At 39.0% G+C, this 20,573-nt stretch overlaps 2 protein-coding genes across 3 annotated transcripts in view; one reads left to right on the top strand and one right to left on the bottom strand.

Annotated features, from left to right (window-relative positions):
* The window catches only part of Rsbn1 (round spermatid basic protein 1), a 52,703-nt gene that overhangs the window by 15,254 nt on the left and 16,876 nt on the right, over nucleotides 1-20,573 (bottom strand). The gene's annotated exons all lie outside the window — the stretch shown is intronic.
* Nucleotides 10,061-10,848, top strand: LOC118585505 (60S ribosomal protein L29-like). The gene is made up of 2 exons (XM_036190164.1): nucleotides 10,061-10,145; nucleotides 10,379-10,848. Exons 1-2 carry the CDS (start codon nucleotides 10,061-10,063, stop codon nucleotides 10,846-10,848), a joined length of 555 nt encoding a protein of 184 aa, XP_036046057.1.

The following is a 20,573-nucleotide window of genomic DNA, read 5'->3' as shown; positions in this document are numbered from 1 at the left end:
CATGGCTCAGCAAATTCCTTCTGATCTATTATTCCAAAAGAACTGCATGATTTGTCACATTTTAACACACACTCTAACCTTTGTTGGCTTCCAATTTTCATATGTTGTTACTGTCAACCATTTTAATTCCAAGTTATTCCTCTAGGTAACTAAATAGATCAACGAGAAGACAAATCTAAACAAGGTTTCCATGTAAAGAAACCAAGTGTATGAAATTTACAGGTTTTGGACAAGTTGGATTTAAAGTCATAACTAGATTAAAATAATAACAACAATAAGGGTTTGGGAATAGAGCTCAGCAATAAGAGCACTTGACTGGCATGTGTGAGAGTCATACATCTAATCCAGCCTAGTCTGGCCACCTGTTTGTTGGGACCTCAGCCTCTAGGTTCTGGTCAGGACATACCCCACTCGCATAACCCTCCAGGCCCTCTACAAGACATATTCTAACCTGTCTGCCCAGCCAGACCCTGCACATCTTACACCAGGGTCTTGTCATGTGAGTCCACCCTCTACATACCCTTCCCAAGACCCAGATATACCCCTAAACTCCAGGCTTAGATCAGGACACACACCCTGGATACCAGCCCAGACCTCTGTGTCCACCTAACTTCATTCCACCTAAGCCATACCCAATCTTTAGGATCAACCCAACCTACATATCCTGTATTCTGTTCCAACTGGCTCTATCCATATCAAACACAGACAAAAGAAGTCCACATAACAGATCTCCCAGCAAAAATACAAACAATATTAAAGATCAAAGCAGTATCCTTCTCCCCCACCTAAATCCACCAGTCCTACAGAAATGTTTGCCAATGAAATTTTCCTAAATGAACCTCAGGACACAGAATTTAGAAGACCAATCTTAAACTTCAAAGAATTCAAGGAATTTAAAGAAAAAAAAAAAACAAAAACAAAAACAAAACAAAACAAAAACCACTCAAGAGAATAAATATCTGAGTAATGCCAAAAAAAAAAACAAAAACAAAAAAAAAAACCCACAATATTGTGCTTGAAGCACTAGCTGGAGCAATAAGGCAAGAGAAGGATATTAAAGAGAGACAAACAGGAAAAGAAAGCAAACTATCATATATATATATACATAAGAGATCCTAAAATCTCTACTAGAAAACTTCTAAAAATGATAGGCAATTTCAGCAATGCAGCAGGATACATAATCAACTTGCAAAAATTAATAGCTTTTCTATACACCAGTAACAAACATACAGAGAAAGAGATCATTCTAAACTCCCATTTAGAATAGCCTCAACAAAAATAAAATATTTTGGAATAAACCTAACCAAGGAAGTAAAGGACCTCTACAGTGTAAACTGTAAAGCTCTGAAGAAGAGATAGAGAAGGATACTAGAGAATGGAAAGACACTCCATACTCATGGGTTGGTAAAATTAATACTATGAAAATAAACATCATACCAAAAGCCATTTACAGATTCAATACAATCCCAGTCAAAATCTCCATCTTATTCTTCACAAAAATTAAAAAAAAAAAAACTATCCTAAAATTCAAATGGAACCACAAAGGACTCTGGATAGCCAAAACAATCCTGAGCAAAAAGAACAATGCTGAAGGGGTCACCATTCCAGACTTCATGACGTATGATAAAGCCACAATAATAAAAACAAAATGACACTGACACAAAAACAGACATGGAGACCAGTGGAACAAAATCAAAGCCCCAAACATGAGTACATACAACTACAGTCACCTGACAGTCGACAACAGTGCCAAAAACTTACACTGGAGAAAAGACGGCCTCTCCAGGGAAGGGTGCTAAGAAGACTAGATGTTCACAAGCAGAGGGATGACACTAGACCTGTGTCCATCACCTTGCCCAAATGGATCAAAGACTTCAATGTGAAACCTGAAGCACTAACACTGCTAGAAGAAACCACAGGCAGTACTCTACAGGATACAGGAATAAGAAAGAATTCTCTAAATTAGACCAGATTTGCCCAGAAACTGAGACCAACAATTGGCAAACAGGACTTCTTCAAAACTAAAAAGATTCTGCATGACAATCAATTGAATGAAGAAGAACCTCACAGAATGACAGAGGATTAATATCCAGAAATATATAAAGAACTAAACAAAAACAAACAAACAAATGACTTTCAAAAATGAGCTTGGGATCTCTGAACAGAGCTCTCAAAAATGGCTAAAGTACATCTCAAAAAATGTTCATGGTCCCAAGCAGCTAGGAAAATGCAAATCAGAACAACTTTGAGACTTCATCTTACCTAAGTCAGCATGGCAAAGATCAACACAACCAACAACAAAGGAGAGATGTGGGAAAGAAGAAACCCTCATCCACTGTTGGTGGGACTGCAAACTGGTAGCCACTCTGGAAATCAGTTTGGAGAATCATCAAAAACTAAAATTGAATATACTATGACCTAGCTATAACACTCCTTGTTATGCCTAAAGGACTCGACATCCTACACCACAGATACTTGCTCAGCCATACTCATTGCCACTCTGTTCACAATAGCTAATAACAGAATGCTACAGGCCACAGGAATATATTATAAGAACTCAGCTGGTTATGGCAAAGCCACTACCTGAAGGGATCAAGGAACTCCTTCAGAAGCCAAATTCCAAGAAGCATTTGGTATTATTTGGCTTGTTATATATCAGCTGTCTGCTGTTATGAAAATCATGTGTACCTTCATGGTTTTCCCAATTGATTTTTCCCTAAGAATTGCTAACAGTGTGGACTGATCACTCTTTGGACATAAATGTTCAAGGTATTTGGAGAAGAACTTCAGGAAAGACTTCCTTCCCCCTAGCCCATCTGTTTCTCCCCTTTCAGCATTGGAATCAGGTATCTCCCTTAGCCACATTCAAGGACTAACAGAAATAACAGTCCAGACTACCACATGCTAGTCTCCTGATTTAATGAAAATTCCACAAGGAGACACCGCCTAGGTCAGATGGACCTAAAGTAATAGCTTTACACAATTTAGCTCAGACTTTCCTTTCTTACAGCCTTACTAACTTTATAGACCTCTAACTTCTTACCTAACCACTTCTCAGAATGTAGACTGAGCATATAGATCCCCTTTTTGATCTCCTAAGTGATCATTAGGACTCAGTTGACCTCCTCTTTTACCACTCCCATTTTGGATTGTAAAAGAAAGCCTGGTGGTCACCGCTTTAGGAAAATTCTTACTTGCCTTTTTGACCCCATAAGAATTCAAGCCTGGTGACCTGGCTCAAACAGGGGACTGCTATTGCTTGGATTTATAACTGGACTCCTGGCAGACTTAGAAGGAACGTGGAGAACTGAGAGGCAGATTGGAGAGGAGTGAGGAGGATTTTGACCAGAGAGAACGTGTGGACGATTTGGAAGATGAGAAAGAGCCAGATGGGAAAGTACTAGCTGGGTAAGAACGAGATGAAAAGGACCTAGATGAGGCAGAATTAAGATGAGAGAATTAAGATAGAACTCAGAGGGGGCAGTAGATGAATAGAGAGAGAAATCAGGCAAGAAAGGAGCTATGTATGAGAACAGAACTGAAGCTGTGTAAATAGGATGTTATTCCAGAGGAATTAAAGCAAGTGGATTAAAGAGCTTGGTGTCCTGAGATTCGTAGTTTTCTCTCTGAGCCCCTGGGAAGTATTAATATTAAGGCTGGTCCTTCTAGTATTATACAAGAATAGAAACAACTTAAATGTTCTTCAACTGATGAATGGATAAAGCAAATGCAGTAGCACACTGAATACTATTCATCTATAAAGAGAAGTAGAATCTGCAATCATGAAATTTGGAGGTAAATGGATAGAATTAGACCCAGACCCTGAAAGACAAGCATCTCTCTTCTGTGGTTTCTAGATCCAAATCTTCAGATGTGCATACTATGGTGGCCTGAATAAGAATGGCCCCCATAGGTTCATATATTTGAATGCTTAGGCACTACTTGGCAATACTTGGGAGGGACAGAAGTGTGGCCTTGTTAGAGGAAGTGGGCTTTGAGGTTTCAAAAGTCCATTTCAAGCCCAGAGTCAGTCTCTGTCTTCTTACTGCCTGAGGATCCCGATGAAGAACTCTCAGCTACTTCTCCAGCACCATGAATGCCTGCATGCCACCATGCTCCCCACCCCACCATAGTAAGAACAGAGTAAAACCTCTGAAAGTGTAAGCCAGCCCCAATTAAATGCTTTCTTTTATAAGAATTGCCGTGGTCATAGTATGTCTTCACAGCAATACAACACTGACTAAGACACATACATAACTCCAAATAACTGCAGAAGCCAGGAAAGTGAAGATGGATGGGGGGGGGGGGGGACAATAAAGCATGCAAAGCAGAGTATAAGTGATTCGAAAGGAAAATGAAATAAGGAACAAGACAGATGAATACAGACAAGAAAGGGACAAGAAAGATGGATACAGATGGAGGGAGATAGGTAAAATAACAGAAAGGATGTCTGGAAAGCCATAGGCATTATATTATTATCTATCTACCAAAATTATATATAATACATTTCTGTGTTAACATATATATAGTTTAAAATTTCCACCTGTGCTGACAATGCTCCTCCCAAGAGTCATAGACTATAAAACAAAAAGCCCAATGCCAAGCAAAACCCCTCTGAGTTGGTCAGTGCTGTCTAAGAGCCTCCTAAAACATTATGGGTATTGTTGTTGCCCTTGATTGTTGTTGACCAGAGAGGCTGAAGAGTCCTTATTGTTGGACACCATGGACTTCAGGCATAGGACCTGGAGAATCAAGAAATACACCTTACCTGAAAGCCTCCTTCATGTTACCGGAAGACTCCATGGAAGATTCCAAAGGAGGGAAGTAACCAAAGGTCCTACCTAGCTGTGACACCTATGAACTACAAAAAGCAGTATGGCACAATATCCCTAAGGGTGCAATAGCAGCACACATACCTTGACAGTAACTAACTCTCTCTACTTGGATTTTAAGGCCTGCTCAACAAGAGGGAAATCATGCCTCTATTGGACACCTAGCTAACTACATGGGTACAATAAAAGGATGGATCTTGGAGGAGAACTTACAACAGCCACTTTACTAAACCAGCATAATTCCTAAATGCATTCTAAATATTTGTCCTTATTCACAGAGATAAAATAGGTCTCATTTCTCATCAAGGAAATATCTCCCTACAACAGATGGAAAAAAAATTATAGAAACCCACAACCAATTAAAATGCACAGAACATGACAGTATGGTGTTCAGCTCCAACTTACACATCTACAACCCAACTCATACACTTAAGGCTCAGGGATCATAGCAGAAGAAGGTATGGAAAGAACAGGAAGTTTTCTGTGACACCATGCCTCCTAGAAATGTCAGAAAAGCTACATCTATGAAATATTACCAACATGGCTACCTAACTAGATCTGAATAAGGACAACACCAATGGACAGGCTAACATGGAAAGGGAAATCTCATGGTGTCTAAACTCTAGACCAGAGGACTACAGATAACAAGAAATGCTGAGGGCAGGAAAAATAGTCTTTCCCAGGTAAGAGCTCCCCAATTGGTTATCCACTACCAAATAGCCAAACCTGAAATCATATACATACAAGTAACAGTATATGAACTAAGCAGGCTGAATTTATATACTTAGGAATATATATACATATATATTTATATATGACAACGGTTAAAGAAATAGAGGCCATGAATTTAAGAGAAGGCAAAGGGGGTACTTGGGACATGTTGGATGGAGGAAAGAGAAGAAGGGAAATTACATAATCATATTTTAATTACAAAAAAATTTTAAGTGAAAATAAAAGTAGACCAGGTGGTGGTGGCGGCGGAGCATGCCTTTAATCCCAGCATTCAGATGGATCTCTAAGAGTTCAAGGCCAGCCTGGTCTACAGAGTGAGATCCAGGACAGGCACCAAAGCTACACAGAGAAACCCTGTCTCGAAAAAAACAAAAAACAAAAAACAAAAAAAAAAGAAAAGTAGTCATATCTCATGTTATTATTTAAGGTTTAAGATAAATTACAAAATAGAGGTAGATATTAAGAATTAGAGTCTAGAGAAATGAATTGGTGGTTAAGAGTACTAACTGCTCTTCCAGAGGACCTATATTTGATTCCTAACACATATACAGAAGCTTACAACTCTCTGGAAATGGGGATGTGACACCCATTTCTGGCCTCTACAAGCAACACATGGTGCACAAACACACATTCATTATTAGGAAGTCTAACTGTATAGTTAGTAGGACTTGAAGAATATAGAGAAACAAAGGTCCAAAACACTAAAGGGGGGAAGGAATATTTGAGGAAAGACAGTAAATAAACTGTCAAAGAGCTGGGCTGTAAATGTATATATCGGCCCAGTCAGAAAAACAGCTGATTGGAGCCTGCATGGGACAGAAGTAGGCCCTCTCCATGTAGGAGACAGTTGTATAGTTTGATCTGTTTGAAGAGCCCCTGGCTGTGGGACCCAGATCTATCTCTGGTGCATGAGCTGGCTTTCTGGAGCACATTACCTGTGGTCAGATACCTTGCTCAGCTTTGATGCAGGGAAGAGGGGCTTGGTCCTGCCTCAACCTAATATACCAAGCTTTGTTGACTCCTCATGGGAAGCCTTACCCTTTTGGAGGAGTGGATGGGGAAGAGAGAGGACGGGAGGGGGGATGGGAGGGGAAACTGTGGTTGGTATGTAAAAACTAATAAAAAAATTAAGAATAAAAAAATTAAGAAAAAAAAAAAAACAGCTGAGTCAGGAGGACCATACAGAGAAAGAGGAAAGAAGAAAGCGGCTAGCCTGCAGCGAGAAGACACTAAGAATAACATTTCAAAACAGTCAAGAAAAATCACCCAGAACACATCTTTACTAAAGAACTGGTTTAAGAAGTTAACAAATGGTTGATAAGGAAACCTAAGATGTTAACTTAGACCAGACATGGGCAAACTCCAACCCACAGACCTAACCCAGGACTGCCAAGTTGGACTGGAAAACATTCTACCCATTCATATCTACTAACACACAATGGCAGAATCAAGTAGTAAGTACTTGAGATAGTGGTGGATACTATGCAGTCCTTTGTATTTAAAGTTTATACACTCCAGTTTAGATCGAGGCAGTATGGTCCTAAAACACTATGCAGTCCTTCTTAGAAAAAAAGTTCACCATCTGGGAGAGGTGGTGCACACCTTTAGTCCCGGCACTAGGGAGAAAGAGGCAGGTGAATCTCTGAATTTGAGGCTAGCCTGGTCTACCGAGTGAGTTCCAGGGCTACATAGTCAAATCCTGTCAAGGAAAAAAAAAAAAAAAAAGGAAAGAAGAGGAGGAGGAGGAAAGAAAAATTTACCTACACCTTGCATCTATAGTTCCTGTTCTAGTAGGAACTCATGAAATTTAGATCAACATCTGTGGAGCCTGTGTAGGACTGGAGTAGGCCCTCTACATAGCGAGAAAATTATATAGCTTGATCTGCTTAAGTGGCCCCCTGGCAGTAGGATCAGAATCCATCCCTGGTGCATGTGCAGGTTTTTTGGAGCCGACTACTTATGGGGGAACACCTCGGACAGCCTTGAGGCAGGGGGAGGGGCTTGGACTTGCCTCCTCTAAATGTACCTCCCCCTTGGAAGGCCTTACCTTCTTGTAGGAAGGAATGGGAGGTGGGCTGGGAGGCAGAGGCTGGAGGGAGGGAGGAGGGAAGAGGGGGATCTTTGGTATGCAAAACGAATAAAAAAATTTCTTAATTAAAATAAATACATAAAAAATAAAAATTTACCTAGCCCACTTTAAAGCATTCACATGAGAAATCAGGCAGTGTGTTTAAATATAAACTCTGTATCATTCACTGCAGTGTATCTATAATACAACATAACGTTGTATTATATGCTCACATAAAAACTTGTTATATTTATATATGAATTATATATGATAAGGCTAGAAATAGAGTAATCAACCATTATACTCTAGCAAACAGAAAGAGAGAGAAAAGAGAAGAGCTATTGATCAACACTGTCACTTGCATTAAAATTTCTAATAAATGCAATTTTCGTTAGTTATTTAAATAATTAGTAACACAAGTCAGATTATGAACAGCATTTATAAGCACAGTCAACATGCACCAACTGTGTGAATCTGATGCCGAACAAGCAAACCTAATTATTCCCAGGTATTCTGTATTTCTTCTTTTTAGTGAGAATCTCCTGGGCATATAGGCAGTGAGCGAGGCTCCCTGGCAGCTAAGTAACCCTGTGATTAAGTTATAGCCAATAGGACACAAGTTAGAAGGACAACTTTCATACGGAACCATCGTGCTTTTCACTTCCTCTTTCTTTGCTAGCAGAACCCAGGGTGATAGAGGCAGATGCGTCAAGCATATAATAAGGAAGGAATGGCCAAACTTTAAGACGGAAGGAACCAGGACCTTGGATAAAGTGAAACAGTGTTGCTAAACTCCAGACTGTCACAGAAAACTTCCTTTCCTAGCCACCAATCTGGATTCTCTTTGTTATGATCATTTTAGTTGCATATATGAAAATGGCATATTAAATAGCCTGACCTGTACTTAAGAAAAAAGTCTACCACTACACTAGAGCCAAAAGAGAATGATCATGGTGATTTTTTGCAAACAATACAAGTGAGAAAAGTACAACTTAAAGTATATTTTAAATACTAATTAAAGATTAAAAGAGAACAAAACAGTCTTCAAATACTTTGAGTCCAAAGGTTTGTCCTCAAAAAGTGCTAAATGCTCAGTCTTAGTGTGGTGATGCTGGGCTATGGTGGAACTTAGTGGAGATAATTAGAACATCGGAACATCACCTTAGAGAGTACCATAGTCACGCAAAGTTGACAGACAGGACACAGTTCCTAAGAGACTGATAAAAGTGAGCTGGCACCTCTTCTGAATCCCTCTGCCACATGGCCACTGACCATACTCACCTAGAATGGAGCCAGATGTATGCCAGTGACATGCTGTTGAATACCTAGCATATTGAACAAAAAATAAACCTTTTGTCTTTATAATGTACCTGGACTTTGCTAGCTTGTAATAGCAATAAAAAATAGACTAAGAATTTTAGCACAAGGGAGTAGATTTATATAATCTTAAACAAAGAGTAAGAATTATAAAAAGTCCAAATCAGCCGGGCGGTGGTGGCACACGCCTTTAATCCCAGCACTCAAGAGGCAGAACCAGGCAGATCTTTGTGAGTTTGAGGCTAGCCTGGTCTACACAGCAAGATCAGGAAAGGCGCAAAGCTACACAGAGAAACCCTGTCTCACACAAACAAATAAATAAATGAAATAAAAAGTCCAAATCATTCATATACTATAAGTTTATATTATATGCCAGAGACTGCCTTCAACACAGACATAGCAAACCTATTTCTGACTCCTTAAAGCTTATAGTCTAGTAGGGAAAGACATAATTCAAACTGTAAGGTCTTCAGAATAGAAAATGGGACACTATGATAGAATATGAAATCTCAATCCAGAGTATAAAATGTCCCTCAAAGTAACATTAAGCTAAAATCTGAGAATAAGTTTAAAGAGAGACAAATATATATTAAGAACTACTATCTCCAAGGGGTGTGTGTGTGTGTGTGTGTGTGTGTGTGTGTGTGTGTGTCAACAGGCATAGTGGTTCTCACCTTTAATCCTAGCACTTGCAAGGCAGAGGCAGGCAAATCTTTGAGTTCGAGGCCAGCCTGGTCTACAGAGTAAATTCCAGTACAGCCAGAGCCACAGAGGGAAACTCTAACAAAAACAAAACAAACAAACCAACAAACAAAAAACAACTTGGTAACCCATTAGGTCTGAAGGCAGAGGAAGCTCCCAGCTTGCCTCTGTCCTTGTTTTAGTTGGGAGTCTTACTGTATGTCCAGGCTGACCTCCAATTCTAGAGCTCAAAACCCTACCGCAAGTACCCACACAGTTAGAACTATACTACCTGTCTTCGTGGAAAACCATGCTTGTCAGGTTTTTGGTTTTTTGAGACAGGGTTTCTCTGTGAAACTGGACAGGCGTGCACCACTACCGCTCAGCTAATGCTTGTCAGTTTTTAAAGCAGGGTCTCATATAACCCAAGATGGCCTGGAAGTCACATGATGTCTTTGAAGATCACCTTGAACCTCTGGTCCTCCTGCCTCCACCTCCTAGTACTAGGACTGCAGGTATGTACCACTATACCTAGTTAACAATGCTGAGATCCAACCCAGGGCTTTACATGCTGGGCAAGCCTTCTACCTCATGGGTTTACATCCTCAAACTCCCATATTTGCCTTTTTGTTTCTATTTTTATTTTTTTAGTGTTTGGAGGGGGGACCAATTAGGAGGATTCTATAATATTCCAAGTAAGAAACTACTCAAAAGAGGTGAACTAATGCTCTTTCTCTACCGGTCCCAGGCGCTTCGGGAGCCACTGGTTACCGTTCGGCCAAGTCCAAATCCAAGAACCACGCCACACACAACCAATCGCAAAAACGGCACAGAAATGGCATCAAGAAACCCCGGTCACAAAGATACGAATCTCTTAAGGGAGTCGACTCCAAGTTTCTGAGGAATATGCGCTTTGCCAGGAAGCACAACAAGAAAGGCCTGAAGAAGATGCAGGCCAACAACGCAAAGGCAGTGAGTGCGCGTGCAGAGGCCACCACAGCCCTGGTGAAGCCCGAGGTGGTTCAGCCCAAGATGCCGAAGGGCCCCAGCCGCAAGCTCAGCTGCCTTGCTTTCATCGCTCACGAGAGGCGGATTAAAAGCTACATGGCCAAGGGTGGTAGACTCGGCCAACCAAAGCCCAAGGCTCAAACCAAGGCAGAGGCCTCAGCTCAAGCTCAGGCTCCCAGAGGTGCCCAGGCCCCTGTGAAGGCCCCATAGAAAAGGTTTCTGTCTGCCAAATGTGAAGACAGATGAGGTAGACTGGTGTGACACACCTACACACTGTTTGCAGATGATCAGGACCCCATGTTGTTTTTACAAATAAACTTGCGGCAGGATCTGTTAAAAGAGGAAAAAAAAAAAAAAAAAGAGGTGAACTGATCTTAGATGGGGTTGAGAGAAAAGCAATATAGAAAAACCAAGGGGATTAAACTATCAGACTCAGAAAAAGACTAGACCTGACAGAAAACAGGAAAAAGTATCACTACCAACTTGTATCCTTTGCAACCAGATAGGAAAAAAAAAATTACTTATTCACCCCTTCTAGAAGAGAAGTTTGGGTGGGAAGATGGTATCCTGTGTCTTAGACACCATGAATTTGAAGCATGGGACAGGTTGGGTAAACACCCAAAGGTGTGCAGGTTCTGAATTCTCGGAATCTGTGAATGTTAACTGACTATAAAGTATGACTAAATAAGAACACTGAGATGGATCATCCAAGTAGACAGCAGAGGTAATTGCAAGCATCCTTAGCTGAGGCAGAAGAGATGGGACTAGAAAGGAAAATCACCTCCCCTCTCTTCCACAGTCAGCTCCAAGAGTCCTAAGAGAGTGCTGAAAGATATGCTAACTCCCTGGCAAAAAATGTAATGGTTTTTAGCTAAGGAAATTAAAAGGCCCAGAGAAAAAACCCTGGTAATTGGAGCTTTGTTCAGAATGCTATGGACTCCTTGCTGAGTCACAGACTGGGAAGTCCCACTTATGCGACTGTAGTTTCAATGGGAACTCGATATGAACACAACATCAGATCACTTTGAAAGAAAACCTGTAATAGAAATAGAACATTAAGACAAACAGATCTGTAGTAAGAAAGCATAAGAGAAAATGTGATTCCTAGCAGAAAAGAGTGAATGGGGGTGAGGAGGGAGAAGGGAAAAAGAAAGGAAAGGTAAATGGGAGTGGGGAGATGAGGGGGAAGGGGAAGGAAGGAAAAAGAAAAGAAATAATAGAAAATGTACTCAAATGGAGTGATATGTATTTCCATATAGAAAAGGCAAAGGGAACAGAGTTCAACTGCATCGATGAAGTTTCATTTCTTGGGTTACATGATATGAATCTAGCTATCTGTGACTTATTTATATTCCCTTATATGCCTGATATATTTCATAGTAATTAAAAAAAAAAAAACTCAAAGCATATTACCCTTAATATTTTCAATTTTTATAATGAAGAAATGTTGAAAACTTCAAGTTTAGAGGGAGGACAATAGGAAGAGAAAAGCCCAAAAGGAGCAGAAATAATGACAACATTGGATTTCTCAACAGAAACATTTACTGGAACAGTGCCTTTACAAACTGAAGAAAATTACCTCTAATCTAGAACTCCATACCTATCTGAACTACAAACCAAATGGCATAGAACAAAGACTTCCTACGTGTGAGGGCTTATTTGAATCCCAATAGCAGTTGAAAATATCCTAGAAAAGAAAAATGTAAGTAGAAATCCCAGGATATTCATGTGAATAGACATTTAATTACTGCAACACAGAAACACTATAAAACAGTAAATGCCCAAGAACAAGAGAATTGTAACATTCAATGCCTTTAACACAGAGAGGCTGACAATCAATGAACTAGAGTTTTAAGCATATTCTTAAATAATGTTGTTGAACCAAAACTAGGATTCTAAGAATGCATGTGAGAAAGTAGTAAAAGTTACATGTTATGTTCATGCTGTGGTGAATGCTCTATTTCTCTCTTGCCTAACGTGACCTGGGGCAAGTGGACTACACAGAATCTATAGTAACCCTCTGAACTTATTGCATGTCAAGGGTGGTATATCAAATTCAGGCCTTCTGTCTAAAGAAATGAGGATTATCAGAGGCTATTTTTTTCCTCACTGGTTACTAAAAACTCAAGGTCAGGCTCCCAGAACCAAAGTGATAGTCATGATGATATAAACTGGACATGAGTCAGACAAGAGTCACCAGGGGAACTATTAGTATAAACAAGTTTCTAAGGTGATAGACATTGGGCCATCTACTAGATTAAAAACATATCATGAAAATCACAGTGTGAATACGCATACCTATCTCTCTCTCCTTCTACAGTAGATCAAGGTTGCTAGCCACTCTGGTACTAGAACCCAATTTTAACTGCAGATTCTCAAAATATACATCATAGCAAAATAGGGATTAGTGAAAATTATAAACTACAAATTCAAGACAAAGATTTGCTTCTAGGAAAAGAAAAACTTGTCTTTTTAAGGATACATACAAAGCAGCAATTCATTTATATAACTTATCCCCTTCTGATATAAAATGGAGGAAGCAAAGGTTGGAGAAGTGTGGATAGCTTATCATGACTGAAGATCCCAAGCAAATGGGTAGTTTCTGTTTGGAATGATGGAAAATCTCTGGAAATGGACAGTGCTGATGATTATATAGCATTCCAAATGTAATTAGTTTCACAGAATCACAGACTTTAAATGGTCAAAATAGCAAAGCTTATATTATGTATATTTAAAACAAGAAACCAAAACAACAGGAATGCTTGCCTAGCATGCATAAAATCCTAGGCTCTGCCTGTCCTAGCATTCAGAAAGTAGACAGAAGGGTAAGAAGTTCAAGGTCATCTCCAGCTACATAAGGAGTTGGAGGCCAGTCTGTGAAGCATGAGACCTGTCTCAAAAGAATAAATACAAAAAGAAGCAGGCTAAGGGTCAGAATCCAGAACACAAATAAGCAAACTAGTTAATGCAGAATGCAAGTGTCTTCTCTGGGAGACTAAGAAGGGAAGAGGGACTGAGAGATGACTCAGTCCATACAGTGTTTGCTACACAAGAACAAGTAGTACTTGACCTCAGAGCCCCAAACTCTGTAATCCCAGTGCTGGCAAGGGGACAGGTGACTCCTAGGGTTAGTTCACTGGCTGCCCAGTCTAGCTAAATTAGTGGGCTCCTAGGTTCAGTGAGAGGTCTTGCCTCAAAAATAAGACGGAGAATGACTGAGGAACACACATGATGTTGACTTCTGACCTACACATACATGTTCAAGCACACACACACACACACACACACACACACACACACACACACAACTAACAACACAAATTTTCAGTCTTGAAGAACAGGCAATAGGCAAATAAGCTGACTTTCCTAAGCAATGTTGCAGGTCTTCACAAAACCTCATAAAGAGAAAAATCCCAATTACCAACCCAGAAGAGAATTTTAGAATAATTTTGTACTATATAGATGTTAGACAAGATATGTCTCAGTTAAGATGTTATGAAATTCTAAGATTGTACCTACAGAGCAAATGAAAAGAATTACAATGCCTCTTAAATTCCCTTGATTATAGATAGACATTGAACCATTTGGGGCACTTATCTCAGACTTACTCCAGATCTAATGAATAGGAATCTCCAAAAGAATCTGAGATTATGACATTTTCAATGAAAGTAAAAAACAAGCTGAGTTCTATCATTTCCTAAAGTATATTACAGCACAGTGGGTAGAGGAAGAAGCATTTCAGGAGTGTTACAAGCAGGTTAAGTAAAGAGAATAGAGCAGAACAAAGTAAAGCTGCCACGAAAGCAGAATCGCATAATGGCAAGAGGGAAAACCCACCTTGGTAAAACCAAGAGAGAAGGGTGTGGAATTAACCATGCTTAGCATGCACTCAAAGAACCTGGTATGTTTGTAATAGCCACAAAATATTAACCAATTACCTCTCAATGTACACACTGCTCTACATCAACATACATATGGTTCTTAGGTTAGAAACTCAACATTGCAATTATCCTATACCATTTCTGAAAATTAAATAAATCCCACTGTGTATCCAATACACACAACTTCTAAAACCATCCATTAAGACTCAGTAGAACACAAAGCTTGAAATGTACCATACTGAAAACCCTGTATATAAGAGGGATGGAATGTTCCATAGAACTTGTACTTCAGAAAGAAGCCTATTTAAGCTAATTGTTTAAAAAACAGAAAGGAAAAAGCAAGCCAGTAATTTTCCTAACCTTGTGACCTATGAGTAGAAAAACCTTCTTTAAAACATCCCATGGAAACAAGCAGACAAAGAGAATTGTGGGAAGAGGAGGGCTGAGTCAGGAGATGCTGCTAGCTGTCACCATGAGAAGCAAGATGTAAAGATACTTGTAAGCCACAAGCCACGTATCTGTATAGATTTATAGAAGTGGGTTAATTTAAGATATAAGAGTTAGCTAGCAAGAAGCCTGTATGGCCATAGTTTAAAAATAAAAAAATAAAATGGAAAAGCACTGAGTGGGTCCAAGTGAGTCTACTACAAGCTGTACTAAAACCAAGAGGAAATAATCAAACCTGCTATGCATGCTGTTTTATTTTCAAAAGGCAACAACTTCAAATATTTACTTTTCCCTTTTATACAGTGCACTAATGCTTAGAGCTCTTCAAGGGTTTAGCTATTTCCCAATTACATACCATTTTACTAATTCCACTCTTCATCACAATTATCAACATTAAACAAATGTCAGTATATTAATCAAAGGTTAGGGAGCTAATAAGCCTTACCCTAACCCATGACAGGGAAATAATTTCTTTGTTATTCTCTAAAACAAGACTAATATTAAAGTTGGATAATCCAATCCTACAAAATAGTACGATTTTTTAGAATATTGCTACTATAAAAGTAACATTTGCTAGTACTGCTACCCAAATAAAGTTTAAAAGGCCAGTGACATAGTAAAAAACATGTCTAACTACATTTTTTTTTAAGTATGCCCTTTAATGGGATGTCTGATCGTTAAGCACAGAAATTCTTTGAGGGAAAAAAAAATACCAGAACTTAAAATATGAACATTTGCCCTGCAAAATATGCATCCATTATCCTTCTTCATATATGCCCTTCAATCATTTAATTGTTATAAAGTGAGCCAGCCAGCTCAGTGGCATTTAAACCAATTTTCATTTGAACATCACTACATTGTTAGTTTGTCACTGTTTTCATGTGCAGGTCACAGATAGATTATTTTAAGACCTGTGGCTCTAGAGTCAGCACCACTACTTGGGAGTGTTAGATATGTAGGCTATACTGGGATGGCTCAGAGGCTAAAAGCACTGCTTGCTCTTCCAGAGGACCTGAGTTCTGTTCCCAGCACCCACATGGCAGCTCCAACCATCTTTCACTCCAGTTCTATGTTATTTCTCCATTAACTGATCTAAAGATTCCACAAACACATTCAAACATTTTTGGTCTAAACTTGTACTTAGCCAATAACCAATTAAAAATTAGAAATTGAGTATTCCTACCGAATTCTAAAAACATCTTATTGTCTTAATAAATGCATGTTCTTCTAGAAATTCAAATTCACAAAGCTAACCTTTAGCAGTTCCTGGGAGCTAAGTAGTCAAACAAAGATCAGCTTAGAGTTCCAACTGACATAATGAATTTACCTCCTGGAATGTTAAAATATTTGAGGATTATAAAATGTTCAAAAACAACCTATACATGGATCCTAGCTTGACCCAACACAATAATTTAAAAACATAAAAGTAATAGAAGCTCTAACTTTACTTACACAAAACAAGCCTACAGTTTACTTCATGATCTCAAGTTCTCAGGGGAGAAAAAAGAGGTGCCTGTGTTTAGTTAAAGATTCTAAAAGGCTAACTGACTATTAAGAATCCTGTGATTGTGGCGGTCTGGAATGAGGAGGGTTCCCAAACTACCTTGGGAGAGCTTCAGCCCACTGTAGCTATTTATTGCCCACCTCTGTTTAACCTACCATCCTGAACATTTATGAAGTCACGCCTTCCTGAAATGTGCTGTTTATGTTAACAACCTCCTCCTCCTGCTAGAGAACAAAAATCTCAAGCAGAGTTTAGTGAGTCCTCATGTTCACAAAATCATCTGAGGTATCTTTAGACATGCAGATTTTGATTTGGAAAATCTCAGTAAAAGCAAGAGCATACACTTCTAACAAGCACTGTGGTGATGCCAAAAACACTCAAGCACATTTTGATAGCAAGGTTCTAAAGAAAAGCTATAATTTACAATACTTAAAATCCACCACCACCTCCCCAGTGTTTTGCAAAGTACTGTCTTGAAATGTTTCCAATTAAATTCGTAAGTCATACACCTAACACTTTTCCCTCTTTATCTTACTTGATCCATCATACACTGTATCATTTTTTAAAGATTTATTTATGTGTGTCTGTGAGTGCACATGCACATGTGCAGTGTGTATGCCTCTTCATGTGCAAAGGCTGGAAGAGGGCATCAGATCTCTGAGCTGAAGTTACAAATGTCTGCAAGACCCTCAGCTAGTTAAATGGGGATTAGGATCCAAACTCCAGGCCTCACGACTACACAGCAAGTGTTTTTAACTACTGAGACTCCTTACCTGCGCTACGTTATAATTTTTAATCACTCCACTACTGTTAAAATCTAGGAAAGATATCTAGTCTGCCTTCCTTTTTTTGTCTCTTCCCAAATTCTCACACTTACATGAAGGTATATTAGACCTTTACCTTCACCTCTTCCTCATTCTACTACTTTCTCTGGTTTAATTAATCCAAGACCTGCATTTCCCAAACTTAGATCTACATATGAAGCCACTAAGAAATCTTTCTAAATATAAGCCCAAATGTACACCTCCAATTCAAAATATCTCCAACAGCTGGAGCCTACAGGCTCCACAGAAGGGCACCTGCCAAGCACACACAAAGTCCTGGTTTCAATCTCCAGCACTAAAGATGGGGTGGAGGTAAGGAGTACATCAAAAGATCCCTGTTGTGGGGTATTTGTTTATACTATGAAGATGTGTCTGTCAAGGCGCCTTCTGAGTGGTTTAATAAAGAGCTGAATGGCCAATAGCTAGGCAGAAAGAGGTAGGAGGGACTTCCAAGGACAGAGAGTTCTTTGGGAAGAAGAAATGGGGAGATGCCAAGAGACATAGAGAGGAAACAGGAGGTGTAAAATGGAAGAGAGGTAATGCCATGTGATAAAACATAGATTAATATAAATGGGTTAATTTACGTTATATGAGCTGGTTAGGAACAAGCCTAAGCTAAAGGCGGAGCTTTCATAACTAATAAGTCTCTGTGTCATCGTTATTTGGGAGCTGAATGGTGGGACAGAAATAGTTACACACCCCCAACCCTCACCAGACACCAGCTTTTTCAACCCGGTATTAACTTTCCATATCACCATAATCTTCCTATTTCTCTAAGCCACATCTTAAAACTAACCCTCTTTCACTAAACCTAGTTAAGTTCCATTTAATAATTTCTCAAATTTCATTCTTTTCTCCAAAACTGCTATCAGTTTGGAGAAACTGAACTTTTCTCTTTAGTTACTATAGTAACCTAACCAGTTTTCTTGCTTCCAAACTCACTTTCACCCTCATTTTCCTTCTCTACCTTACCCTTTAATCTTTTCAAGTATAAGTACAACTGCCCCTATTAAAAGTCACTAATAATGCCCACTACCTTTAGAAAAAGATTTTTAGTATATCACATAAAGCTCCTCACACTTTTGACCACCCCTCAGTCTTATTCTCTCTCCCTCTTTTCTCACTCTAGCCACCCTTAATAAGCAGAATGCCCTTTAGCTTCATCAAGCTGTTTGCAGCTCCCTGGATGTGGCACATTCTCAAGACCGTATATCTGCATAGGCTAAAATTCCTTTTGATTAACAATGACTATACAAAGTTAACTACTGATCCGCTTTTAAGAGCCTCCTTAAGCATAACATGCCTTAAAATGCCTTCTAAACTCACCAGAAACTCTGCTCCCTCAACAGGGATAGGGTTTCCCCTGTCCACACCTCTATTCTTCTTAAATTGTTTTGTAATTGCTACTTTATTCATTTCCCTACTAGGCTAAACTTACCAGTTAGTCCTTTTAAGAATGGAGTGTCCAAGAGCTGGAGAAATGGTTCAGTGATTAAGAACACTGAATATTCTTCCAGTGGATCTGGGTTCAATTCCCAGCAACCACATGGCAGCTTATAAAATGTCTGTAACTCTACCTCCAAGGGACCCAACACCCTCACACAGACATACATGCAGGCAAAACACCAATGCACATAAAAATATAAATAAATAAATCATAAAAAAGAAGAATAGAGTTGTCCAGTACCCGGTAGGTGCTCAATAAAAGCTCAAACCTATCTTGATATATAGTCATGGACAAGTACATGCTAAACTATGAACATACACACACACACAAACACACAAACACACACACACACACACACACACACACACACACACACACGAAACAAACAAAAAGAAACCCCAATTTTTATTTGACTTTATTTATCGTTTAAGAGACATTCCTAAGACTACAAAACACAGATTTCCAAAAAACCCAAATGTTCAATTAAGTCCCATAATCTAAGCATATTTGTTTAAAGAATATTAAAAACAAAGCTTCACCTACTTTAAGCTGAGACACAACTTCATAACCACAATGTTATACAATAAAAGCACCAATCTCTTCCCCAGTGCTCACAGTAAGGAGTCAGATGGCCTCGGTTTCCATCCTGACTCTTCTACTTACTAAATGGATGACTCTGTATAACAAATGAACAGTTTCTTCAATGGACAGCAGAGATAGATTGCTTTTACCTACCTCCTGGTTGTTTCAAATATTCAGATATGAAAGTAAAAACATTTTTACATGCCATGAATAAATGTGAACTAATGTGTTAGCGTCCATCTCCACATCCATCAAAGATTTTACAAATGCAAATTTCAAGTTTCATGGGCTATACAAAACTTAAGTTCCTGAAGACCAAGAGCAACAAGACCCACGGTCTTCAATTCTCCTATGTGGCTAAAGTAGTAATATCTAATTCCATAATAATTTAACATATTATCTGAGAGTACTTATTATATAAACCACAAAGTGAATCTCAAGGTAAGTTGTTGGTACAGTCATTTAAACATTAGTTCCATTTAAAAAATTAATTGGAGGACAAAAATCAGCAGGGAATATCACCTTTATAAAATGGCACCTCCCCCCAAATTTCTGACTTATTTTTCAGATATGCTTGCTGGTCTGTCAAAATAGAAATTTAATTTCTCTAATCTAAAAAAAGTGATGGAACATGTAAGTAAAATCCGCTCTCAGCAACACTTTTCTTTGTAACTACAGACTAGATTAGAGCTATTTCTTGTCTCTTCTGCAGGATTTATAAAAGTAGGGTTCTTGAACTTTCAACGGGCAAAGCTCCTTTAAAAAAGAAAAAGAAAGGAAAATTTACTACACAAGTCTGTACTTTGGTACCTGATTGTGATAATAAGGCCAAAATCCAAGACGAAATCTTTTACTGCACATCCAGTTCCAACATCTTGGGCAGACTCATCTTGCGACCTCTCCAGATTAGCTGCTCCTGCTCTCTCTACTGCAGAGAGAACTTCAATTAGAGAAATTCTGAAGTCCATAAACCTAAATTGGATACTCCCCTCGTCGGAGGCAAGGATGGTAGGACTCACTAAAAAATTCAAGTTAGAGGAGGGTTCAGGCAAGTCTAAGTGGCTTGAATCCACTATAAGAAAGCAGCTGAGAGTCGGATTATGGAACTTCATTTACCTCAAAAAAATTTTAAGGAAAAAGAATGGCAGTGAATCACTATAAAACCTGAAAAAGCAGAATACAAATCTGTAAAAAGTGAAACTTGAATCACAATATCTACAGTATAGAACCTAGTACTGCCCATTCATATT

This window comes from Onychomys torridus, chromosome 6 (genome assembly GCF_903995425.1).
Source record: "Onychomys torridus chromosome 6, mOncTor1.1, whole genome shotgun sequence".
Lineage (NCBI taxonomy): Eukaryota > Metazoa > Chordata > Mammalia > Rodentia > Cricetidae > Onychomys > Onychomys torridus.
This window is presented reverse-complemented; position numbering and strand designations above follow the sequence as displayed.